This window comes from Trachurus japonicus, chromosome 22, assembly GCF_045865225.1.
Source record: "Trachurus japonicus isolate A0001 chromosome 22, Traja_1.0".
In the NCBI taxonomy this organism is placed as follows: domain Eukaryota; kingdom Metazoa; phylum Chordata; class Actinopteri; order Carangiformes; family Carangidae; genus Trachurus; species Trachurus japonicus.
The window spans coordinates 5699214-5724274 of record NC_140928.1 but is presented as its reverse complement, the minus strand read 5'-3'; the positions used below and the strand labels follow the sequence as shown (position 1 = coordinate 5724274).

The 25061-nt window shown below is 40.0% G+C and overlaps 1 protein-coding gene across 1 annotated transcript; it reads right to left on the bottom strand.

The window, feature by feature from the left end:
• Positions 1-489: 489 nt before the first annotated feature.
• sfxn5a (sideroflexin 5a) lies at positions 490-24118 on the bottom strand. The gene is made up of 14 exons (XM_085767638.1): positions 23933-24118; positions 21659-21727; positions 19348-19425; positions 19191-19217; positions 14469-14523; positions 13925-13950; positions 13740-13793; positions 12574-12630; positions 12386-12451; positions 11467-11557; positions 7965-8080; positions 7784-7869; positions 3263-3380; positions 490-820 (listed from the first exon to the last, which is right to left on the bottom strand). Exons 1-14 carry the CDS (start codon positions 23978-23980, stop codon positions 743-745), a joined length of 969 nt encoding a protein of 322 aa, XP_085623764.1. The 5' UTR covers positions 23981-24118; the 3' UTR covers positions 490-742.
• Positions 24119-25061: the final 943 nt, after the last annotated feature.

The following is a 25061-nucleotide window of genomic DNA, read 5'->3' as shown; positions in this document are numbered from 1 at the left end:
CAGATTCTTTGTGAAAATCTGTGATGAAAAGACTTTCAGTTTTTGATTTGTGATCCAATATGGCATTCATGTCAGAACCGATTATCAATTCAAAGTCAGAGAGTTCAGCCAATATACTGTTCAACTGAGTAAAAAAAGCATTATCATATGGATTAGGTGCATATAGGTTGATAAATGCTATTTTTGTAGAATAACACAAACCTTGCTTCAGTGGACATTGTTACACACCCAAGAGTGGTGACTTCAGGCAGAGAGGCGGCTGTATCAGAGCTAAAGGAGCATGTTTTAAAATGCATTTATTTTATCGTTTATCGTTGAAATAAACAGCCGATCTATTCCTAATTCACAGTCTGACCCCGTTGTGATCCACCGGTTTAGTATTTACCATTACTGTGAAGAAGGAGGAGAGGAACCTAAGCTTACTTAGCCTCTCCAATATGAGCGATAATGTAGCAGACTCCGTGTTAAAAGGTGAATCTGACGTTCACTTTCCCATATCACAATATGTCATCGTGTTATTTCTTAATTAACAACCACTGCCTTGGTGTAAACAACATGTATTCCCAACATGAACCTCCCCGTCCTCTGTAAACATATGCTAAATCCTCTGAGGCCGGTGCAGCCAATTTTTTTTTTCTTTTTCTTTTTTACCATAATTCATTGTGTGGCAGCTTGAACGTCGCCGAGGAGCAGCAGCAGGTCGCATCTTCAGGTCCTATAGGGGGACGGGGGGATCACTCAGTCACAGGCCTTTATTGTATGTCAGGGTCTTGCAATCTGTTGCCATGGCGATCTCCGGCTCTAACCGATCCACGCTGATCTGTGGGAATCAAAGCAAGAACAGGAAGGTCAACGGTGCACGTTCGGATATTTGGCGCGAGCCGTCAGATGTATAACAAGTTTACATCCTGTACGTGAGCGTGCCGCGTTGCACCGCCTTTAATCGTCCACACGAGCCGCTACTTAAAGATTGGAAGTGCGTTTCATTTGCAACTAAATAATTCTTAAAGGCTTTAAATGTTCTGTATTTACTGCTAATGTGCAAAAAGCCAATTTGGCAGATTAAAGTCTAATTTGAGGTTTGCATCTCCTAATATTTGAACCAGAGACAGATGGCTGTTGGAGTTGGAGGCTGAATCCTAATCAGACATCTTGGTAGGTGTGAAATGGGGAAGTGGGACAAATTGAGTAGGCGGGGGGTCCAGGGGAGCGGGGCATTCATGTTGCTTTTTGGGGAGTTTTTTTTTTCTTTTTTTTCATCTGCTATGCTTGCGAAAGTGCAAAAAAAAGGGACTTGTGAGAGAAAAACAGGCCTTGGTGTGGAACGGGAGGCAGCTTTTCACAGGACTGTTGGCGGCACATATGTCTGAAGTTTTTTGCCATATGGCTGTCTGAGCTATTTCCAGTGGTAATTAAATCCTAAACATTTTAAAGCCAGAGCCGGTTGGCTTGTGTCAGCGGAGTCATTTGGCAGAGAGAAGAAGGAGACAAAGAGAGAGAGATGGAGTGAAAAAACAACAACATCATGGCCACAGCCATTTAAAGAGATAGTTCACCCAAAATTCAAATTTCACTCATTATCTACTCACCCTCATGTCGACTAAGAGCTGTGAGAAGTTTCAGAGTCCTCCGTGCCTTCTCTGAGTTACGGGGGGGTCAGCGCAGCAGTATTTGTCCATATAATGGTTGTGAATGGGGCTCACTTTTCTTCGTCCAAAAAGACACACCAAAAAGACATCCAAATACCTCCACACAGCTCGTCTGTAATGTCCATCTTGTATTGAAGCTCCGACATGAGAAATTGTTCCGCCGGTCAGTGAAAATCACGCGAGATTTGCACTGACACAGGAAGAGCAGTGAACTGAGACACTGGGAGCTTCCGCTACAAACAAACTTAAAATATAGACTTATTTAATTTTTTCGGAACAATTTCTCATGTCGGGGCCTAAATACAAGAGGGACATTACAGACGAGCAGTATGGAGGTATTTGGATGTTTTTTGGTGTGTCTTTTTGGACGAAGAAAAGTGAGCACCATTCACAACCATTACATGGACAAATACTGCTGCGTGGACCCCCCCGTAACTCAGAGAAGGCACGGAGGACTCTGAAATTTGAATTTTGGGTGAACTATCCCTTTAATGAAGGAGAAGAACCGTGCATGAGTGAGCCAATGAGGCTAAAGTTAGATCACGGCCTGCTGCAGCCTGGATGGCTTCAGCGACTGGAGGCGAGAGAGAGAAGGCAGATCATAACAGAGCAGGTTCTGTCTCCGAGGGCTACGCCTCATTAGGAGAGAGCCTCCGTGAAGTCAATGGGAAACGTAGAGGGAGGTCAGGAGACTCCGGTCATCAACATCAGTCACTGACACAGAGTTGCAGCAGATCTGAGCCGAGCTGTCTGCTTTCAGAGACAGAAAGGAAAAAGAAAAGAATGAGCTCCGGGGATCGGCACAGAGGACAAGAGTGACATGATTACGTTGGTCTTTGTGGTGCATAACTGATTGTTGGGAGATCTTTGTCATCGCGCCAAAAATGTGTTCTTCATCTCGGAAGTCAGATTGTTAACACCCGTGATCAGGAGCTGCCAGTGATTGTAAAAAAAAAAAAAAAAAAAAAAAAAAATTATCAGTCAAGTCATGTGTGGAGAATTTAATCTTGTCTAGCTCCAAGGAAGACGCTGTGTGTCACGTCTCAGCCATGAGATCGGTAGATGGAGGAAATGGTTTCCTTCAAAATAAAAGTTTCCAAAACAGGCCATGTGAGATGTAGATGAGAATATGTTTCATTTCTCATGAACTGTGATTTATGAATTCTGCAAGAGCAGCATCCCATTTTACTGTCTGTTTTGCTTACTTAATTATGTTTCAAATTTGTCTCTGTATTATATGCAAAGTCGCCTAATGATCTTGTCTCTACACCATGATTGGTTGTAAATGTAACAGTTGCAAGGGGGTAGGTTCCTCATCAGCCTTGGCTTCTCACCTATCCTTTACATATGTATGTCTGTCATTCATACGAAATAAAACAGTCAATCAATCAATCTATGTTTGCTTGAATATTTTTTTTTAACCAGGGTTCATTTTGAAATATGGTTTCCAGTTCAACCTCCAGTCTCTGTCATGTCAAGGAAGCATGAGCAGACACAGTGAACTGAATGTCATCAATAGAAACCCGAGAGTGCAGCTGGTTGTTACAGTGCAGAAGCTTCAGAACGGGAACTATAGAATGACGTCCTGTCTGTGAGGAGGTTCTAATCTGTACCTGTGACATCTGGGGGAAGAGGCTGATGGCCAGAGGCAGAGCCAGGCCGAAGGCAGCCAGACACACCAGGCTGTGGACGGGCAGGACGAGCCTCCGCCGGCTCTGAAGGAGAGGCAGCCTGGTGGAGGAGGAGACACGCACAGGTGAAAAAAAGGTGTGTTCAAGTCAAAAAAAACAAAAATGTTCACCCAAAACTCACTCATCACATTTCAGAGATGGAGGAGTTAAAGAATTCAATGCACTTTCCTAGACCAATCATCAAGGCAAACTACTGTCTCCTGGACTCTGAAGCCTTCAGGAGATAAAAGCTCATTTTGTTAAATGTTAATATTTGAAACAATCCCAAAGACAAGTTCAACATATTTGTCAAAAACAATTTTAAATGTTGCCAAATAAGGTCACAGTCGCTGGTGGAAATGATCTTTCTGATAATTGAGGCAGAGTATTCAGACTATTTAAGGATAAAATGTAGAAACATCAAAGCTCCTCGACAGGAAAACGACATTAATAGAGAAATAAAATAAAAAGTCAGGTAGGGTTAGGGTGTCTGCCTGGGGATGATTTTACAGACATAAAAATAACTGCACACACACTAACATTCAGGGCGGAGCAGGTTTTGTCTTTAGCGCCGTGTCTTCACAGCCCACTTATTCTCTGAAATGAGGTGGATTAGTGTTTAATTATGTCGTGGGACTGACACATTCCTGGGAAGTGGAGAGATCAAAGTTTTTTTTTTTTATTAAAAATGTGAGAATATTAGAAAACACATACTGTATTAACCCTATTGCACGACACATTCACTTGCACATGTTTATCCTTAAAAGAACCACATATAAAACTGCAACCACCTAAAATCCAATAATATGTCACATTAACACCATGAAGCCTGTTCAGAGTTCAATATCTTTCTTTGCTGCACTTATAATAAACATAAAAAGGAGGTTTGCATCTGAATCTAGTTTATTGTTATTTGGTATTATCCTTCCACCTATTGCAGTAGCTGTGCAGTCTCTGTTTGATTAGGCAGATTTATTTTTTAAAGGGCTTTTTACATGGCTCCTCCATCTCCAGAAATACACTTCTACTCCCTCCTCGTTGCCCTTCGTAGGATAATCCCCTCTTCAGTGTGTGGGACAGCGAACTCAGCAGGAGCTTGAGAAAGAGCCGCTCCATCGCTCCTCCACCAGCGACGCCTCTCCCCCTAACGAGGAGAGCTACTGCCTAATGAGGGAGCTCATTAACACATATGGCTGCCATGGTTTAATTAGGCTACACACACACACACACACACACACACACACACACACGCACACACACAAATGTGCAGATACACATTTTTAGGGAACTGGATTACAAAGAGAAAAGTAGAGTTGTGAGGTATGTGAGATGCAGGAAGAAGATTTGGGCTCATGTGGAAGTCTGAAAACCTTCAGATCAGGTGGAAAACTTCATTTTATCTCAAATTAATGACAGTTTCCATGCAACAACACTGCTGCATTCACTGACTGTTGAATAACCTGACTGGTGGTGGTGCTCTGACTGCGTCTGTCACTGTGAATAAACCAGTTCACAGTGACAAAACACCATCATCATCCAGTAAAAGCAGCTTTAATACAACTGAAATATACATTCCTACACTAACAGGTGAAGGAGGTGAGGGGGGTTAAACATGAAAACATAACAGAACAGGATTGAATTGTGTATTTTTAGCAGGTTTTTAGTCTTTTCTTTGCATTTGCATTATTTAAATGATTAATCGATTAGTTGTATGGTCAATAAAATGTTAAAAAATGTCAATCAGTGTTTCCCAAACCACAACATGACGTCCTCAAATGTCTTCTTTTGTCCACAAACCAAAGAGATATTCAGTTTATTGTCATAAAGGAACAAAGAAACCAGAAATATTCACATTTAAGAAGCTCAAATTGGAGAATTTGTACTTTTTTTTTTTAAACTACCTAAACCGATTATTCGATTATTGAAATAGTTGACGATTAATTTAATAATCGATTATTGTTCAATTAATTGTTGCAGCTCTGTGCAGCAGGTTTAATCTAAAACAGATTTCCCTAATAAAGTACATTTATTCTAAGTCAAAAGGCTTAAATAAAAGCTAGTGTATTAGCAGCAGAGAAAAGCTGTTGTTTTAATACTGTAGCTGATATAGAGGAGATGACCTTTCAGTTGTTAACAGATGTTGCAACAGGACGTTCAGCAGATCTCTTGTACACAACATTAAGAAGAGATACTTAAGTAAACAGTTAGCCTACTGTCACTGACACAGTAACTATGACACAAGATGATAAACATGTCTCCTCCTTCCACTTATATAGATCAATATGACAGATGACTCCTAACTAACTTAACTCTAAAATCCTTCTTCCATTTTCTGCAGGATCGCAGTGTTACCGATTCATTTTCATCATCTACTCACTGCTAATTGTTGTGCTTTTTTGTCAGTTAGGAAACGTTAACGTGCTGAGTCCATCTGACAAGTTTGGTGAAGTTGACGAGTGAAACGTTGAGAGTCTGACTCTGCACAATAAACAATGTTTTACCTCATGTGTGTTAAGTTTTTTCAGCTGCGCCGCTTTATGAGTCTTTATGCAAAGCTACGCTAACGTCCACTGACCTCATGTTAACATAAAATACGAACTGTATGCTCGATGTATATGCAAATAACAAAAAAGAGGTTACACTGTTAATCCCATCTACGCAAATTTCTCAACAAAACAAAACAAAACAAGCCCGAATCATTGTTTTCAGTCCAATTGTGAGGTGAGAAGCCGCTGTCACTGCACTAAACCAGCTCTCAGCAGTGTCATCCATCATTGGGGGGCCGCCCAGAGACCCATCTCTGTCCCCTTGTTCTCGCTCCATTGAGAGCCAGTGAAGGCGAGCTGACATGGAGGATAGCTGAGCTGCTTACTCGCCTGCATCTCCAGCCAACCCGACCTCCTCCACCTCCTCCTCTACCTCGCTCTCCCTCGCTTCCCCAGCGTTCACTCATCCAGCTGCCAGGAATCCCAAACACACCTGGGCAGCTGTGGCTCGGCTGCCTGAGCCCGCCCGCCCGCCCGCTCGGAGCAGTCGGGACAAGTGCTGTTAATATGGAGCCACATTCCTGGGCGCACCGCAGGCACAGTCAGGCCATCGATCACAGGACGTCCACATAAACACGTTGCATCATTAAGGCGTCATTACAGTCATATCACACAGTGGTGGAGCCGGTTGAGTGACTGTGTGGGCTTATCAAACTATAGCAGCTCTCAGCACAAAGCAGACTGAGACGATGTTGAGATATTTATATTTTTGACTAAAATTTACGACCAACTTTATTATCTATTTCTTAATTGTCATTTAATTAGGAGTCATTTGCATTTGTGAATTAATCTGACTTTTCTAATAGCTGAACACCAAAAAGGTTTAGTGCCTTTATTGCTGCAATTAAAGCCATAATTAGCTTTTTAAAATGAAAAAAAACACAAAACAAACTACTTTATAGCACTGATAATGACAGCAGTAAGGCTGAAATCATTTGTTGTTGCTATTGCAAACAATGCAGGCCTGGTCTCTTTCTCCTCCGGGGGAACATCATGTGTTGGATCGTATGCAGTTAAAGCAACATCAGAATTTGAAAGAGACAAATGTTTGAATGCACAATGGTTAATGAACAAAGAAAATGGTGCCACCTATAGAAACATCAACTCCATCAATAGGTTAAAGGGATAGTTCAACATCTTGGCAAATTTGCCTATTGCCATATTCCCTATAGTCACAGTAGGTTCGTTACCTTTAATTGTCAGTGCAAGCTGTTTTTAGATCGGCGGGGCAGAGACGCGAGCTGCTCAGCTAACACAACAGAGCTGCACGGTACTTTCACCTTTCCCTCATCAAACTCATCAAATACACAATCCAACAACTCCAAAATGCTCTGGTGGACAAGTTGTGACCTGCACATTCACCACGCTATGAGATAATAATGCAACATTACAAGACAGAGTTGTTTTAGAGGTAAACGTGTAGCTGAAACTCCATTTCAGACACGACTGCTGGGCGGTGTGATTTAAGAAACGCAAGTAGTTCTGAGTATTTGCTTCATGTGTCGTCATGTTACATAATTTTACGTTATTACTTCGTAGCGTGGCGAATGTGTAGGTCACAACTTGTCCACCAGAGCATTTTGCAGTTGTTGGATTGCGTATTTGATGAGTTTTGAGGGAAAGTACCGTTTCGTGAGCAGCTCACGTCTCTGCCCCGCCAATCTAAAAACAGCTTGCACCGACAATTAAAGGTAACAAACCTACTCCTAAAACTATGTGATTACCAAAATGTTGAACTATCCCTTACCTCAGAAGCCTGAGAGCCAACTGTCTGCACGACAAAAACATGATATTTGAAATCTGAAAGTTGGTTTTGACTTTACTAATCTGGATTTTCTTCTGTCTAATATCGTGTGATTTACAGTTTGAATCCTGATGTTGTTTCTCTCTAAAGTCTGTGTGATGAGGAGTTTCTTACTTTTCCAGTGCAGCCATGACCATGGGCGGGAGCAGCAGGATGGGCATGGGCAGCACCACTCTGGTCAGGGCCGTGTCCAGAAGAGCCTGTGATAGACAAAAAAAAATCACAAAATGACTGAATGTTAAAAACAAAAACAGCACTTGATATATTTACAGCACGGTGAAACCAACATACATACATGCCTGGCAGCTACTCTGGACGTTCCCACCACGTTGCCGTTGTCGTCCAGCACGCTGATGCCCTGCGACAGCTCCGAGTGTCTCATGAGCACCACATTACAGACGTTGGCGCTCGCTGTGGAGAGAGAGGTGACAACGCTCTTAAAAAGAAAAAGAAAAAAAAGTGGTATTGACATATTTTATTATTTCACAAATGAGCATATTGTCTCTTCACCCTCTGGCTCGGGTGCCAAGGAAGGTGTCAGGGCTCTTTGCAGCGAGAGCACGAGGAGGTTTAAATGAATGGTTTTCAACTGTAGCATCATCAGAGTGAGCGCACTGGTAATTTATGGAAGAACAGACGACGCTGAGCTAATTAGAATAATATCAGAACTTCATCAAGTTTCCTGCGATAATGAAATAACTATTCAAAGATCATGACGAAATGTTCTGGCAAAAATGATTAAAACAGGACAAACTGTTTTCTCAGGATCATGAAATAATTATTCTGAGAATTAAAACATGTTTAGCGGCGTTAGTGTTGTTGAGACTGAAATATCTACTGGATTCTTTCCTGTCAAGTCTATCTATCTATCCATCCATCCATCCATCCATCCATCCTTCCATCCATCCATCCATCCATCCATCCATCCACATTTATTTGTCCAATTTGATGGCTAATTAGAAAGTAGAAACCCATTAGAAACATTTTTTCCTTACAACTCCTATTTTGGTTTTAGCTTTCCATTTTGTACCTTCTCTTTATCTTTGCTCTCTAGTCTTCAGTGTTTCTTCAGTGCAAATTTATGAGATTCATGATGGAGTTTCCTCACTTCCTGTTATTATTGTCGTATTTCTGCTATTCAAAAATATATATTCCTGATTGTTCTGTGTGTAGGGTTGATTAGGTACCGATATTTTTAATGCTTTTATTCTGAAAAGCCCTTTGGGTTGCATTGATGGTAGGAAAAGCCCTGTGGGTGGATGGATGCACTGACATGTATGTGGGTCAAAGAAGATGCTGATGATACCCAAGAAAACGTCTCATCTCATTATAAAAATACGTCTTTTAAGTTAAAATGTATAAATGCTAACATTACTAATAATACAGAAGAATTTATAACCAGTAAATATTTTTCATTTACCACTGAAAGACCATCACTGTAACCTAGACAACCGATGAGATGACGCTGTAGGGGTTTGTGTGACTTTGACTCGAGTCAACAGTCACAACGCAACAAAAAGGTGAGTGACGGGTCAACAAACAGCCGTGTTGTTGTTGTTGTTGTTGTTGCCCCCTGTGATTTATTCACGAGAGCCAAAATGAACACAAATGTATGTTAATGCAGATGATCCTTTCTCCTTGACTCTAATAGGAATAAGAAAAACTCATTTTAGAGAGTTTAGTGGTGGTGCCGCGAGCCTTTTTAATTTAAGACAACAGCGTTCAGAGTTATCTGTGCTAAGGGCTGCAGGGCTGCCAGGTCGCTTTGTGAGGGGAATTCAATTGACTGAGCAAATAGCTCTTTTTACCTACAAGGGATTTTTTTTTTATTCTGCAGACCAATTAATAAAAGGCACAGATAGTAGGATTTTTGGAAAGGAATAACAAACACTACAACAAACAGATCTAAATTTCTAAAACAAACCTATTTGTAATTAAATTAAATTAATAAAAGGCGTCAAAGTAATTAGAAATTTTAATTGAATAATGAAAAGCCAGTGCAGCTAAATGCTGACTATGTGGCTGTAATTTGTAATTATGTGAAATAATTACATTTATGTACATTCTAATTGTCATCTAATAACTGGTGGTACACTGATGGAAATACATCCAAGAACTTTTCGCATAATTACTTCCTAAATATCACAAATAATGACAAATATTTTCAGAAGACAACAAATTAATTGTGCCCATAAATTTCTGCCGGCGACGGTTTTTCCCTCCAGTTAAGGTCTTCATAATCTAATTGAGTGACAGGCCGCTGCTTGATTAGGTTATTACAAATAAATCTAGCCTTAAGTAAGCAAACAAAATCAAGCGGGTGAAAATTCAAACAGCACTTTGCTTTCGCTCGCTTCAATTAGCCATTTTAATTACCTTTTATATAAGGCTACCAAAACAACAACAGCAACAACAATGAACAAACAGAAATCAGGTAAATGAGGCCTTGACATAGACGCCACTTTAGGGGTAATTATCCAATTTGTTTGCGGCAGCAGAGTTATAACGAGCAGCCAATTACCAGGCAAAGGCTGCGCTGTAGAAACCTGTTGATTTAATTAGAAGAACCGCCATGGTAAGGAAGGGGAGGGGTGGAGGGGTGGGAGGGGGGCAGGCAAACAATTTAATTATGAGCCAGCAGCCTGGGGCATTCTGGGACACGGGTCTATACCCCTGGGTGTGACTGTGTGTTTGTGAGAGAGTGGCATGAAAATCAGCCTTGTGGCTCCACACACAGAGCGGCTGACAGAGCAGAGCAGAGCGGCTGCAGGACGCCACGGAGACGAGCACCGAGACAAACGGCTCAGTGAGCTGCAGGACTGATCATCACAGAGCAGCTCTGAAGGAAAAACACCACGTTTAGAAGATGAAGAATTACCTTACACCTCTTTGTTGTATTTACAGAGCTATTATAAGAGGGAAAACAAGGGAAATAACATTAAAATTCTGATATATCTATTTTTAATTGACAATTTAGTGGTCAAAGCCCCTGTTTCTATGTTTATACTTAAAATAAATAAGTAAATCCCAAAGTCTTGTCAGCTACATGTAGATTTAGCTCATTCTTTATTTTTTTCTCTCTCTCCTCTTATTAAGGTTCAACCAGACCACATATTGTCCTTTACATATAGTTTCCAGAACCATGCATTTTTCTGTAGCATGAGCTACTCAACAATTATGAATAAACATAACAAAGCGAGTGATTTAGCTCATTCTACATTAGCATGCTCCACTAAGGAGTTTATTGTTAGTTTGATATCAAGCTGTATCAGCATTCCAGACCTTGGTATCAAACTATCAAACTAAACTAAAGGGCCACTTACTGGTGTTTTCTGCAGCTTTCATTCAGATCATCTGTCATCATCTTAAAACTGTGCAATGCAACTGAATGCAAAGCAAGTCAATGAACCTCAGGTTAGAAGAGGAAGGATATATCAAATATTAGTGTGGTATTATGTCAACGGTAGTGTTTTAATGGCATCATGCTTAATCTGAATGCACAAGGTTACCATGTTCAATCTATTCCTATGTTAACATCCCATAGTTTCCATGTCAGCTACAGGCATATTAACATGCTAATAATTCACCTTAGCACGCTAAAATGGTTTGTGTATCAGTGAAATGATCTGAAAATCACTAAATTGTGCTTTATTACTTACTTACTATTATTGTGCATATTATTTTTTATACTCGGAGCACTTGAAAGTTTGAACTTTAAATTTCTTTGTACTAAGGCCACGTGAGTCTTGGGTTGATGAAGAGGTTTCTTTTTTTTTAATTTTTTTTTTTTAACTCACCCACTGCTGGGAAGGGGACGAACCTCTGCACCAAAAGCCTGGTTGTTGGGCTGAAGCGGTTTGCTCTCTGGATTAACACATTCAACCCCACCTGCAAACCAGACACACATGAGCCTGACTCCAATTTTACAATGGGGGAGAAAAAAAAGACAGAAAGATGTGCTGAGTGTCTGGAGTGAGTAACGTGTGGGATAAGTATGTGAATAAACTGATGCTTCAGAGACAAATGAAACCAAATTGTCAGAAATGGGAGAAAGGTGACATCTCTGTCTTTGTGCATAAAGGATGAAACAAGCAGCTTCTGTGTGTTTCTCCACAGCAGTCTGCTCTGACGGAGGCTATGTGCTCTTTGATAACACACACCACCGAGCCACTGCAGCCGCCGGCTCTCCCCGCCACAGTGGGGGGGCGTCACCAGAGCGGACGTTTAATTGGAGAGCTCCTGGCCCCCTCCCGGCCTGTCGTTCCACCCTCCACACACCCCGAGAGTGTGGTGTGTGTGTGTGTGTTTTGTCTTTCTTCTTCTTCTCCTGTGCTTGTTGCCGTTGTCAGAGCAGCAGCAGCCGGATGAGCGCCCAGCGGGATCAGTAATTGGCTCGGTTTGAGCCCCATGTCCACACTAAGGCTTGTGTCAGGCAGGTGTGTGAACATGCATTATACTCTTTTGACATTTGAGTCCTTTGATGATATAAAAAGGTAAGAAACACACTCAGCTGATAAAGGGTGTTTTGAAAAGTGGTATTTAAAAGTTTATACCGCTTCTTTAGATTTCAAATCAGTCAGAATCATTCAAAATATTTGGTTTTTAATTTTAAAAAATCTATATCTGGAACAACCTTCAGACCATTAAACTCTGAAGGCAGACTAATATCTATATCTATAAAGTGACTCATGGGTATAAATGGATGAGTGAACTCACAGCGATGGAGACGGCGCTCGTCACTGCTCCGACGTATCCCTGCACGAATTTGGAAACTGGAGCTGGCTGAAGTGAAAGTGAAAATGAAAAAGAAGCGAGAAAACAAAAAGACGACAGTTCAAGCAGCTCAGCAACACACAGACACAGCGTTTGTTATCAGTCGCTTCAGTGCAGACGGTGTTGGTTACCTTGGAGGCGTTACGGTTACTGTAGTTAACGCAGGCGTTGTGACTCTGGTTTAACCACTGGTCAAAGAAGAGAGAGAGAGAGGAGAGGAAGATGAGTTAAAGAGCATGTTACTGTCAGTGATTTATTATTGTGTATGATTACAGGTGCTGTATGTGCTTGTTGATTATAAGGTTATAGATCAATGGTGCCAAACATACTGGCCCGTCAGAGGGTCCAATCTGGCCCACGGGATGAATTTGTGTGTGAAAAGACAGAAGAGGCATAATATTGTTGAAATTGCACTTATTTCTTTAACTGTAAACATCTTAATAATTAACTTTTTTTGCACTAAAGCAAAGGGACATTTTTTTCTTTATTAATAGGTTATAATGATTCTATTTTACTGGTCCGCCCACTTGACATCAAATTGCGCTGTATGTAGTCCCTGAACTAAAATGAGTTTGACACCCCTGTTCTAGATGTGGTATATCTTAGGGAAACATATCTATGATCAAATGAACTTGATATCAGTGACTGAAACCATTCTAGAAAAAGCAGAAAATGAAGCTCTTAGTTTAGTTGAGATCAATATTTTTATGATAAATATAAGTATTTTCCCACATAAAAATGCAAATTTGATTAAATGTATGAAATAAACACATTTTTCATGGGCGCAACCCAGATACTTAGCTCTGCTGCTTACCCCACAAATGAATGTTCCTTACAAGCGTGGCACCATTTAAAAGGGTAATAAACAGGCTTTCCAGCGCTATAAGATTTATTTCCAAATGAATGGTTAGGCTACAACAAAGAAATAATCTACCAAACACAAATTTCCTTACTTTTTGTGCAAAGTTTATATACATTTTTACTCATTGTCGAGTGGATGAAATGTCAATGTTTATACATTGTTTTGTCCTGTGACACCACCACAAAGATTTCCAATTTTATTGTCGTAGTTGTCACTTTGGTGTCTTCCTGTCATATGATTGGATTTCTCAACCTGTCACGTCACCGTTTTTCGAGCATCTTGTCAGGATTACTGTTGTAAACTTTGGATTGAATGCTGGGAAATCTACAGAGATGCTTATTATTGTCTGTCGTCTTTATAAATGAATGAATGAATAAAACAAAAGGAGGCGTGTCTTTATGGTATTGTCTCAGTCAGGACGTGGGATGCATTTACCTGCCAGAAGATGGTCGACACCAGTGTTTGGTTTGGGAGGAGGAGGCCGACAACCTGCACAAAGACAAAAAAAAACACTTTACACACTCACTACAAAACATAAAAACAATGAATGATCAAAAAGAGAAATGGACAGAATATATTTATGTCAGAGTACGATATGTAAACATTAAATGTGATCTTACCACCGGTGTGCCAAACGGGATAAACCCTGTGTAAAGACAGAGTCAGTGTCATCACTTCCACTCAGAAACCTGACAACAGATTAACCTCAAATCAAACAGTTCTAAGATCTCATATTTCTAATCTCTAAATCCTTCTACTTTTATTCTTCTGTGCAGATTTCTATGCTCACATTAGTCTGACATCTACTCTGTATTGGTCCTAACACGTTCATCCCTCTGTTTCTCCTCCCACATTCATCCCCTTTATCCCTTCCTCAGCCTCAGACATGTCGTAGGTGAGACTTTGAGGAGGCAAACACAAGTATTTTGGTCCCGACTCAGAGGCCGCGAGAACTTCTCCGTCACCGTGGGAGAGAGATTTTAATCAGCGCCCAGCTGAGAGTGACCTTTTCCAGGCCTGAGACAACCTGAAGAGCCCTGGAGAGCTGTGACAGTTCCCAGGGTGAAGGACGCCTCCAATGTTGGACCACATAACATAACAAGACCCCGGATCTCCCACTCCCACTCCCACAGACACGGACGTCCAAACCGAGCTATACTGTACCTGACATCCGAAAGGGCATGAGGATCTTCTCCCCCGTGTCAGGGTGGATGATGGCCTGTAATGAGAGCGCAAATGATCTGAATCAAGACGATGATGAGCTCATAATCATTTGGGTTTGTTAAGTTCAAGAGAGTTTTGCTGTGGAGCTAAAAACTGGAAAGGAAAGTTTTACATGTTACTAGAAACTAATTATATCGTCAATGTGAAGTGAAACTACTGAAGACAAAGTGTCAAATAGACATAGACATTGGACTTAAGTGCAAATATTGCAAACAAAGTAGGTAAATAGTCAATTAAAGCGAGACACTACAGGCAAAAACACTGTTTTTTCATGCACTGATCGATTTTGAGATTTTGGGCTATTTTTCTTCCTTATTCTTTCAGAAAAGTCAAAAGAAATGGTAGAAAATCCACATTAAGGTGGTTATTTTACTTCATTTTGTCTCTTTCGTCAGTAGATTTCTCCTAAATTCACCAAAGGTTAACATGCTATTGTGACATACTGTGCTTGTTGTCTGGCCCATGTCATGTCAGGTATCATTGTAAAGGGATAGTTCAACATTTTGGAAAATTGGCCCATTGCCATAATCCCTATAGTCATAGCAGTAGGTTTGTTACCTTTAATTGTCGGTGCAAGCTATTTTTAGAACGGCGGAGCAGAGCCGTGAGCTGCTCAGAGCTACGCTACGGAAGCTAATGGGATTTCTTGGTTTCCCTCATCAAACTCATCAAATACACAATCCAACAACTCCAAAACGCTCTGGTGGACAAGTTGTGACCTGCACATTCACCACGCTATGAGATAATAACAGAACGTTACCACACAGAGTTGTTTTAGAGGGAAATTCATGCAAAACTGCTGATGCGCGTTGCCTTCAGGGACAGTTTTTCAGCAAGCAGTCTCTGTATTTCCCTCTAAAACAACTCCATCTCGTAACGGAACGAGTTGTTTGGCTGTTCTAAAAATAGCTCGCACCGCCAAATAAAGGTAATGAACCTACTGCTATGACTATAGGGATTATGGCAATGGACCAATTTGCCAAAATGTTGAATTATCCCTTTAACTTCCCTTCTCTTATTGGTGAATGAGGCCCATTGTTCTTCCAGGAAATCCTGACATGTTATTGAGAAGTGGTGCTTTTATTTTGACGTCCTGTTGACATGTTAATGTGTTTACCATGTTCACCATCTCATCCTCCGGTCCGGCTGAGGCTGATGGAGGCTGAGCAGTTTTACAGGTATTAAATCAAACTACTTAAGCTATTTGATTTTGATCTGTTGATTATGTCAACAAAAGGCAAAGACTGAATATTTATAAAACCCGAGGGGAACATGAATGTTTAAAGCATATAGCACGACAGTCCAAACACTGTTGGAATATTTCTTAATACTTAAATTAAACTCACATAATGTCAACCTTATGGTGACGTTTGAGGGAAAGTCAGGAGATCACAGACGACAGAAGGATTTCATCTGCTGGGGATCATCATGTCAACCCATCCAATAATAGTTGAGATAATTCAGTCTGCAAAACCATATTTTATCCATCCATCCATCTATAGTCCAAGTTTAAACCTCTAGTATTATGATGATTTATTCAGCTTAATTCTTCTGTCACACTGTCTGGCAGCATTTTATCTAAACATTAAACATGTATTTCAGATATCTATCTGTCTGCACCTGAATCAGCTGCATAAGCACCGATCAAAGTCTCAGGGCCTGAAGCCTTCAACACTGATGCATTAGAGCTGTCTGAGCTTTCATCTTTACTCTTCGGGCTTTTTTTTTTTTATCCTTAACATGTTTTCTTTTTTTTCTGTGTCGATAAGCGTTTTTCAAAGTCGCATCATACGTGTGCACCAGAGACCAACGACAGAGCGCCGTCCTCTCCTCTCCTCTCCTCTGCTACCAGATGAGATAAGATAAAGACGGATAGAAATCTCTGGCGAGGAACAGAAGGCGTCCGGCTTCTTCCTGATGCTTCTATGCAGAGTCGTAAACTAAAGCATCATGTATGAGGGCACTATCATGTCTCTGTGAGGAAACATGGCCCCACACAGCAGATACACACACATCCGTAACACTGAGGATCCACTAACAGGCAAAAACTGTTTTTTCATGCACTGATCAATTTTGAGATTTTGGGCTATTTTTCTTCCTTAACATGTATTCTTTCAGAAAAGTTGAAAGAAATGGTAGAAAATCCACATTAAGGTGGTTATTTTACTTCATTTTGTCTCTTTCGTCTGTAGATTTCTCCTAAATTCACCAAAAGTTAACATGACTGCTCATATTGTGCTGTGCTTGTTGTCTGACCCATGTCGTGTCAGGTATCATTGTAAAGCTCCTCAGTATCCACAACCAATCGTAAAAGTACGATTGACAATAAAAATCTATGGAATTTTACAGTGCAAGTCTTTTGAAGACCGTTTTCTCAAAAGTTTTTTCTCAGACTCTGAGCCAGAAATCTCCACTTCAGCAGCACTTACAGACACCAAACCTTCCAGTTTGATCCCTTTCTATATTCTGAAGGTTTTTATAGGGGGGATTGTTGATATATCACTCAAAGCATGATTTATCCAACATTTTATTCCTAAAAACAGGGCGAAATTGGATTTTTTTTTAGGGCTGGTGACAATATTTTCTCCTAGTGATAAAGAGATATAGAATCCCCGCTGTAAAAACATCTGACTCTAATATATGTCAACAAAATAAAACAAGAATTTTGAAAAGGGGCTTTATCCATTTTTCAGATTTCGGTTCTGGAAATGTATGCAAATTAGCGCATATTTAATTAGATATTGCCTCATTTACATATTTAAACATAAAATTTGACAAAACTTGTAAGCTAAGTTAATGTAAGTGATAAACTTGGGAAGTTCCATGGTGATATCTGTTATTTAAAAATGTTAACCTATTCACCTGCAGTGTCTCCCCTTAACCACTTGAAAAACCTCATTCGGATTCCTGCTGGATTAACCTCTATGTGTCCTGCTCATGTTGGATTTGATTGACTTGATACTGATTTGTTCACATACAGTATCACAGTAGCTACTGATAAACCCGACGACTTCTTCCCATCTGTGTCACAAATATAAATCTGTTGTCATGGTTCTTTCTATATTATTGAACATCATTCTCTGACAGGCTCGTGCCTTCAGTTCAGTGACGATCTCTCCAAGCTGTCTGCTAATTGGCACATGAGTTAAAGCCACTCGCCTGCTTCGGTGTACTTGTTACTTCCCCATTAAAGCCGTTTATTTTAATGCTGCGTCTCCATGTTTCTTTTGACTTTGTTGTAAACTTGTCGTATAAACAGGTGAATCCTGAGATGAGGCACAAAGACTGGTGTCTGATCTGTTTGCTAATTCTGAATCAGTGTGAGAAAAACTTTATTGATCCCTGCAGGGAAACGGCTTCATTGCAAATGCTTAATGTTCACTTGTGTTACATTGTGTTGCTTCCCACGAGCCAGGGTTGTAACACTTTGCAAAGAAAAAGGAAAAGCTACTCTACATTAGTGATAATGATACAAAAAAAACACGGTAATTAGATTAAAGGTGCAAAAGGCACATGTGCAAAAAGTAAAATCTAATGTGCAATGTAGAATAAGAGTATGGGTTTACTTCATTTTGTCTCTTTCGTCAGTACATTTCTCCTAAATTCACAATTCTCAAAATGAGTTTTTCCTCTCTGAGCTAGAAATCTCCACTTCAGCAGCACTTACAGACACCAGACCTTCCAGTTTGATCCCTTTCCATATTCTGAAGGTTTTTACAGAGCGGATTATTGATATATCATTCACAGCCTGATTTATACAATATTTTATTCCTAAAAACATGATATTTTCTTAGGGCTGGTGACAGTATTTTCTCATTTACAGAGTGATAAAAAGAGATATCCAAAATCCCCTCTGCAAAAACTTCTGACTCTAATATGTCAACAAAATAAAACAAGAATTTTGAAAGGGGCTTCATCCATTGTTCAGATTTCGGTTCTGGAAATATATGCAAATTAGCACATATTTCATCAGATATTGCCTCATTTACATATTTAAACATACAATTTGACAAAACTTGTAATACAAAAAATATTTGTCTTAATGTAAGTGAAAAACCTGGGACGTTTCATGGTGATATCTGTTCGTTAGCATTTTTACCCTATTCACCTGTATTTCAAAGGAGGTTAAATCGAAAGCTAACTGGGCTTAGTTATTTGTCTAGGAAGACGTTTCACCTCTCATCCAAGAGGCTTCATCAGTTCATGTACGTATCTGACCATCTCTTGTGTGGGCGTTCACAAGGGTGATGATGTCACTGGTTCCCTTCCCCGAGATTAAATAGTGAGTCTCCACACCAGTTAGTTGGACCAGTCCCAGCCTGGTCAGATGCTACATGAACTGATGAGGCCTCTTGGATGAGAGGTGAAACGTCTTCCTAGACAAATAACTAAGTCCAGTTGCTTTCGATTTAACCTCCTTTGAAATACTATGACCTGGACAAATGAGAATATGCACAGGCTTATTCACCTGTAGTGTCTCCCCTTAACAGTAATATGCAAAGGTAAAGTGAGGTGTAAAGGAGGCCATCAGTAAATATACTGGAGTTTTACAGTGTAAATGACTGTAAGTTTGTGGCTGAATGTCCAGCTCCACCTCCAGGACTGAGCCAGACTGACTGACATCACCATAACAACCAGGTGTGTGTGTGTGAAGCATCTTACCTGCTTTATTTTCTGAGCCTGCCACAGCTGCAGAGGGAAAAACGTATTAGTAACAGTCATCGTTAATTATACTTCATAAATAAATTATTAAACACTCGAGCCTTTAATTTGGTCATTTAAAAAAAAAAGGGACAGTGAACATCTCTGAGTGTTCAACCTGAGCGTCGGTCACTCCTGGAGGCAGAGTCCCTCGTCTGAAACGCTCCAGCAGCTCCTCGCTCTCCTGGAGTCGCCTCTGAACCGAGAGATAGGGAGAAAAAAAAAAATATTAAAAAGTTAAATTCAGGACAGTTTTTTCCTCTCTTCCACTGTTGAACCCACTGGAGTCAATGTGCAGTAATTGTGTGTCTCCAAATCTTTCCTGCTGATTTTCAGTTTGACAAATGAGTTTGCTAAAAGGTAATGAGCCGCTTTCTGTGGTGTGATGGTTGTCTTAATGCTGAGCAAAATACAAGGTCATGTCGCCCAATTTGTTCTAATGAGCTCGCCATCTGTGTGTGTGTCACTGTGTGTGTGTAGGTTCTTCTTTCTCTGCATTTGTGTGCATGTGTGTGTGTGTTCATACGCAAAAATCACATCCAACCCTGTTCAACTCTCGTCATTAGGGGCAAGTTGAGGCTACGCCTGGCCCAGTAGGGTGCAGGGTGTGTGTGTGTGTGTATGTGTGTAGACTCTCTCCCCTCCCTCCACAGCTGCCCCACTTGTCCACACCTCATCACATCCCAGGAGCTACAGCCGCTATTACTGTCACCAAAGAGCCTGCTAACAGCTTCATTACCCAGAGCAGCAGAGCTCTGATGACTGCAGGAGCAAAAACTACCACAACACCGCCCAGACCAGACCTGGGGAAACGTTAGGACGAGTGCAGCGCTGCAGCGTTTAGACACGACCGCCTGGAAACCAAAAAGGACAGAGAGTCTCCCAAGTTTGTAAATAAAAAAAAATAAAAAAAATCGGGGGTCGAGTGCTTGTTCAACCCTGAAAAGACCAAATTCTGAACCTTTTGTCTTCATCTTCTCTCTGCCTGTTACATATGATGTTTATTGTTTGCAGGTTTATTGAAAGTGACCAATCTAATAGATCTTCAGACCTTAAAAATAAATTATAAAGCAAAGAACAGATCATTACCAGAACATTTACAGAAGTTGTTCAAGATGGAGGAAGAGGATAACAGATTGAACATACATTTGCAAGGCTAAGCTTAAAACAAATGTGTATTTCTGTTGCAGGTGTAAAACTATGGCATTCACAAAGCAAAGAACAGAAAAGTTGTACAAGTATATCTCAGTTTAAGAAAATGTTTAAAAGAGAAAAAATAAGTGCCTACGAAAAAGAAGAAGGAGAAAGAGAAAAAGAAGGGAAAAAAAGAAAAGATGGATAGACGAGCTGTGTCCACTGTAAAAATGGTGTTGATAGTTAGCCAATGCAATTATAACAATAGAAAGGGGCAGGTGGTATACGTTTTTCTTCATCCTGCTCCTTTTCATTTATGGTGACTATGTGTACATCATGTAAATATGTGCAACCGTGTGAAGTATGTAAACCATGAATGGAATAAATCAAAAAATGAAATGAAATGTTACTATGCAGCCATTTTGGCTCCAGACTGAACACCTGTCTGTGACCTCACTCTGCAGGTTTCATCTCAACAGCCCCAAAAGTGACTAGACAGCAGAGAAACACTAAAGTGGTTCACTCTCTTCAAGAAACACTAATTACATATCAGCCTCTCCTCATCTCAGGATTTTTTTTTGTTATCTAAATCAAAAACCAACAGTCTAGACATGAGTCGTCCTCCTCAGACATCTAACAATCTGTGAATGTCCAGAATGAATCCTTCATTTAAAATGTATTTAATCTGTTTGTCAGACAAATTAACACTAATGACAGCAGCTGCTATAAGAAACTAAAATGTTGGTGATTTTAATAAAGTTTATACTTTTTTTTTTTTTTAATTTAAACGCACCGATGATGAGCAAAAGGATCAAAGGTTTATTGGAAATGGAAATGTTGAAGGCTGCTTAGTGCTAACATATTTATTATATACAGTGACAATAGATCATATCAAAACCCGTCCATACCTAAACACACAACATATTGTTGAGAACAGCTTCATCTTTAGTTATTTATGTAGTTACACATGTTTGTGTGACTTAAATGAGGTTTTCTCACTTGTGGAGCAGAAACTAGCATTCTGGTTTCAACGCTGCAGGAGAAACATGTGCTAAATAAATAAATTGCATTCTATTACAGTGATGCCTCCATTGATTCCAATGAGTGGATTTATTGATCATTTCTCAATAAATAAAACACAAAATATGGATAAAAGATGTATCCTAATGTACCAAAGTCCTCAGATCAGAGGAGAGAGCCAGTCTCCGGCTGCATCAATGAATGAGTTGCTCTCATCTCTAATTAGTCCACAGTCAGCTGAATAAAAACTGTCATAATAATAATATTGTGTGTACCTCTGTCACAAAGAGCGTGCTGGGGTCGATCACATCCAGGAAGTGTCTGAACCGACCAAAGAACGTTCCCTAAGAGAAGAAGACAACATGATTAAAAACACCATCCATCATCGTTTAGTCGTTTTATTTAGATGATTACTTTACATTACACGCTCTTTAAAAGTTTTGTATTCTCAGCGTGTGATCACTGCAGCGCCGGAGTTGAGGTGAAAAAGTTCAGAAAAATCTAACTTTCCTTCAGTGTGCAGGTAAAATCATTCTCCTCTCTATTCAAACAGCAGCTCAGCAGCTCAGCAGCAGCAGCAGCGTCAGACGGACAGATTCCAGCTGTCGCCCGGTAAACAGCCACATCCCAGCGTGCCAGCTGTTTTGACACACCAGGTGGAGCCTCCTCATTAATACCTCAGACAAACTGTTTCTTATCTGGGACCCAAACCCACTCTCACACACACATACACCGCGTGTGCGATCGGTTTTCTATAATGACACCTCTCGATCAGTCACTCATTACTGAGCATAAGGAATAATTTAGATGGAAATCTGGTTTCTAACTCGCTGCTGCGCCTCGTGGTGTCCTGAACATATGGACGGTTGGTAAAAACATGAGAGGAGGTGGAGGGGGGGAGGGAGGGTGGGGGAGGCTCTATAACTCTGTTAAATTATATTTGATTATATTATTTTATATGGTGAGCAATGGGAACCAGTGGAGCCGCCTCCCAACCCTCTACATCCACGTTATATTGATTATAATTGTTATATTTGTGCTTTAAATGTTGAAATGATTACATTACCACTTGTTTTGGATCTGCTCTCATTTTTTGGTCTGTTATTAATCTTCTCATTATTGATCAATCCCTCCTCAATATGTCATTTGTTTTGAACATGTGTTGCCTGGTTTCCATGTCAACACCATGATGAGTACATCTAAGCGCTTCTACATGATTAAGTTGATAATTATAATTATTGGCCAAATGCCACGTTTCTAATAGTAAATTATAAAATAAGTTTTTAGGTTTTTTTTAAGGAAACTAAAGCAAAATGTGCAAACAACTGTTTCTTTTAAGGAAGCGATTAAACATTTCTTTTGTGTCATTTACTCACTGTTGCCTTGTTATGTTTGCTATTAGTTATTTTATTAAGGAGTTCTCCAGTTATTGTTGCTATTAGTTATTTTATTAAGGAGTTCTCCAGTGATTTATTGTTGCCTTCATAAAGCTGGAAGATACAAGAGACATCGTCAATATCAAAATCAAAGCAGCAGATGTTTCACTGAGCTGCGTTCAAGGTTCCCAGTGTGAAGGTTCCCATTCACCTCAGACCTTTTATACTAGATTCAATCTGACCTGGATGTTTCAGCGCCAATAGAGTTCTAGTTTACAGATTATTATCAATTCAGAGCTCTGGTTTAAAATCATATTGGAATTTCATTTCATGTTGCATTCAAGGTTCAAAATAGTTTATAAACTTTCCCATCACGCAAAAGCAGACAACAAATAATTAACATTGGCACCAGTGGAAGCTGGTTTAACTCTCTGTAGTTATTAGGGATCAATCACCAGTTACACTCATAGATGGCTATACACGTATATATCTATGGTTACACTGGTTTTGACTCTTTGACTGGAATCCGCGTTGCGTTCAAGGTTCCACAAAGTGTGTAAAGTTTGGTATCATGCACAAACTGAACAAGCAAATGACACTTGTAAATATAGGGAGTTGTAATTGAGCAAAATACACAAGTGACAGTTGATTTAATGATTTAAAAGCGAGGTGAGTGTTTGGATTTCATCCTGGCTGCGTTCAAGGTCTCCAGTGTGATTGAACATTTCACCTGTTCACCTCATAACAGGCCTACACCATGTCCAAGCTGAACAAGAATCTTAAACACAGTAGAAATCCTAAATATCAGTGCAGTTCATTCAGTTTTATAAGTAATAACTAAGCAATATCCTATATAAGTCATATTAGTTTAACACTGAGGCACTGACACTGATAAAATGGATTTAAATCAAAGGGAGATTATTACTCTCGCGTTGCGTTCAAGGTCCACAGTGTTTGAACATACAACCTGTTTACTAATGTTGATGACACGCTGAATGGAGGCTGTTTACGAGATAAAGCAGAGGCCTGAAAGTGTATTTAATAACCTCCAGTAAGAAGTTACAGTTTAAAGTTTGAAGCATAGACTGTATATAGGTTTGAGGGCCTGTTTCTGTGCAGATTTAACACAAAACGCTCAGTTCCTGTTGCAGATTTTTAAAAAACTAAAGTTACCTGGTCGAAACGAGACTGGCCCAGCTGGAAGGTCGGATACTCGGACATGTTGCTGCTGCTGCTGCTGCTGCTGCTGCGGCACACACACACTTCTGTCTCTGTGTGTGTCTGTCGTCTCCTTATCGGTGTTTTATCATAAACTTTTCACCAGCTCTCCATGAAGCAGCAGCTGCAGGTCTGGCGGTCAAAATACAGCTGTTCACGCGCCGCGATGCATTAAGGGTAATGTAGTTTTTCGATGATACCTCATAGAGGGCAGCGTATGGGATCACGGACTACACTTCCCAGAAGAACCTGCTTTGTTGTCATTGTTTTAAAGGGGATGTGAACTGCTAAAGTGCAACTACATCGATAAAAGTCAAGCAGTAAAAAAAATTTAAAAAAAAAAAGTTAGTGTGTTGTAAAGTTGTTGAAGCTCAGAGGGAGGAGGTTGTTTAAAGAGGAAAACACGGCCCCCTAGTGGCGCCTCTCACTTCAGGTCTGCAACAGGAAAGTTGTGCAGAAAGAATAAACTCAGCAGCACAAGTCACAGCTGAAAAACTGACATGAGAAACATCAATAATCTGACTGAACAGTACATTTTATTACATGTGATTTTCAGTCGTTTGTGGAAAGAAAATGTCAGTAGTGAAAGGATGTTTTTTTTGTCCAGTAATGTGAGCTGGGTGCAAACTTACACCATAATGCTGGTCAATATTATCACTATTGCTTTTGAATATAACAGATATCATAATAATTAAAAAATGTGATGTTGTGTTGTTCTAGTTGTAAAATTTTAATTTGCTGCATCATCCAATGAAACACATTTTCTCCAGTCACAACATGGATTTAACTTGTTGGTTCTCCTCACTAAACAGGTGTCATTGCAGCATTTTTCAATTGATTTACAAATAGCTTTGACTGATTGTTGGATATTTAGGAATATGTATATCAGTAAGACACAGACAGAATAGACCTGAAGCTTTCAGTGCACTGGGTTTTACATTTTGTTATACAATTTTAAATCCTAGAAAAATCTCTGTGAAGATGTGGATGTAACAAAATGTGTAAATAACTTTATAGACCTAAAATCCAAAGAATGGATTGAAAATGTAAGTGAAACTAATATAAGGATTTACTTACACGTCAA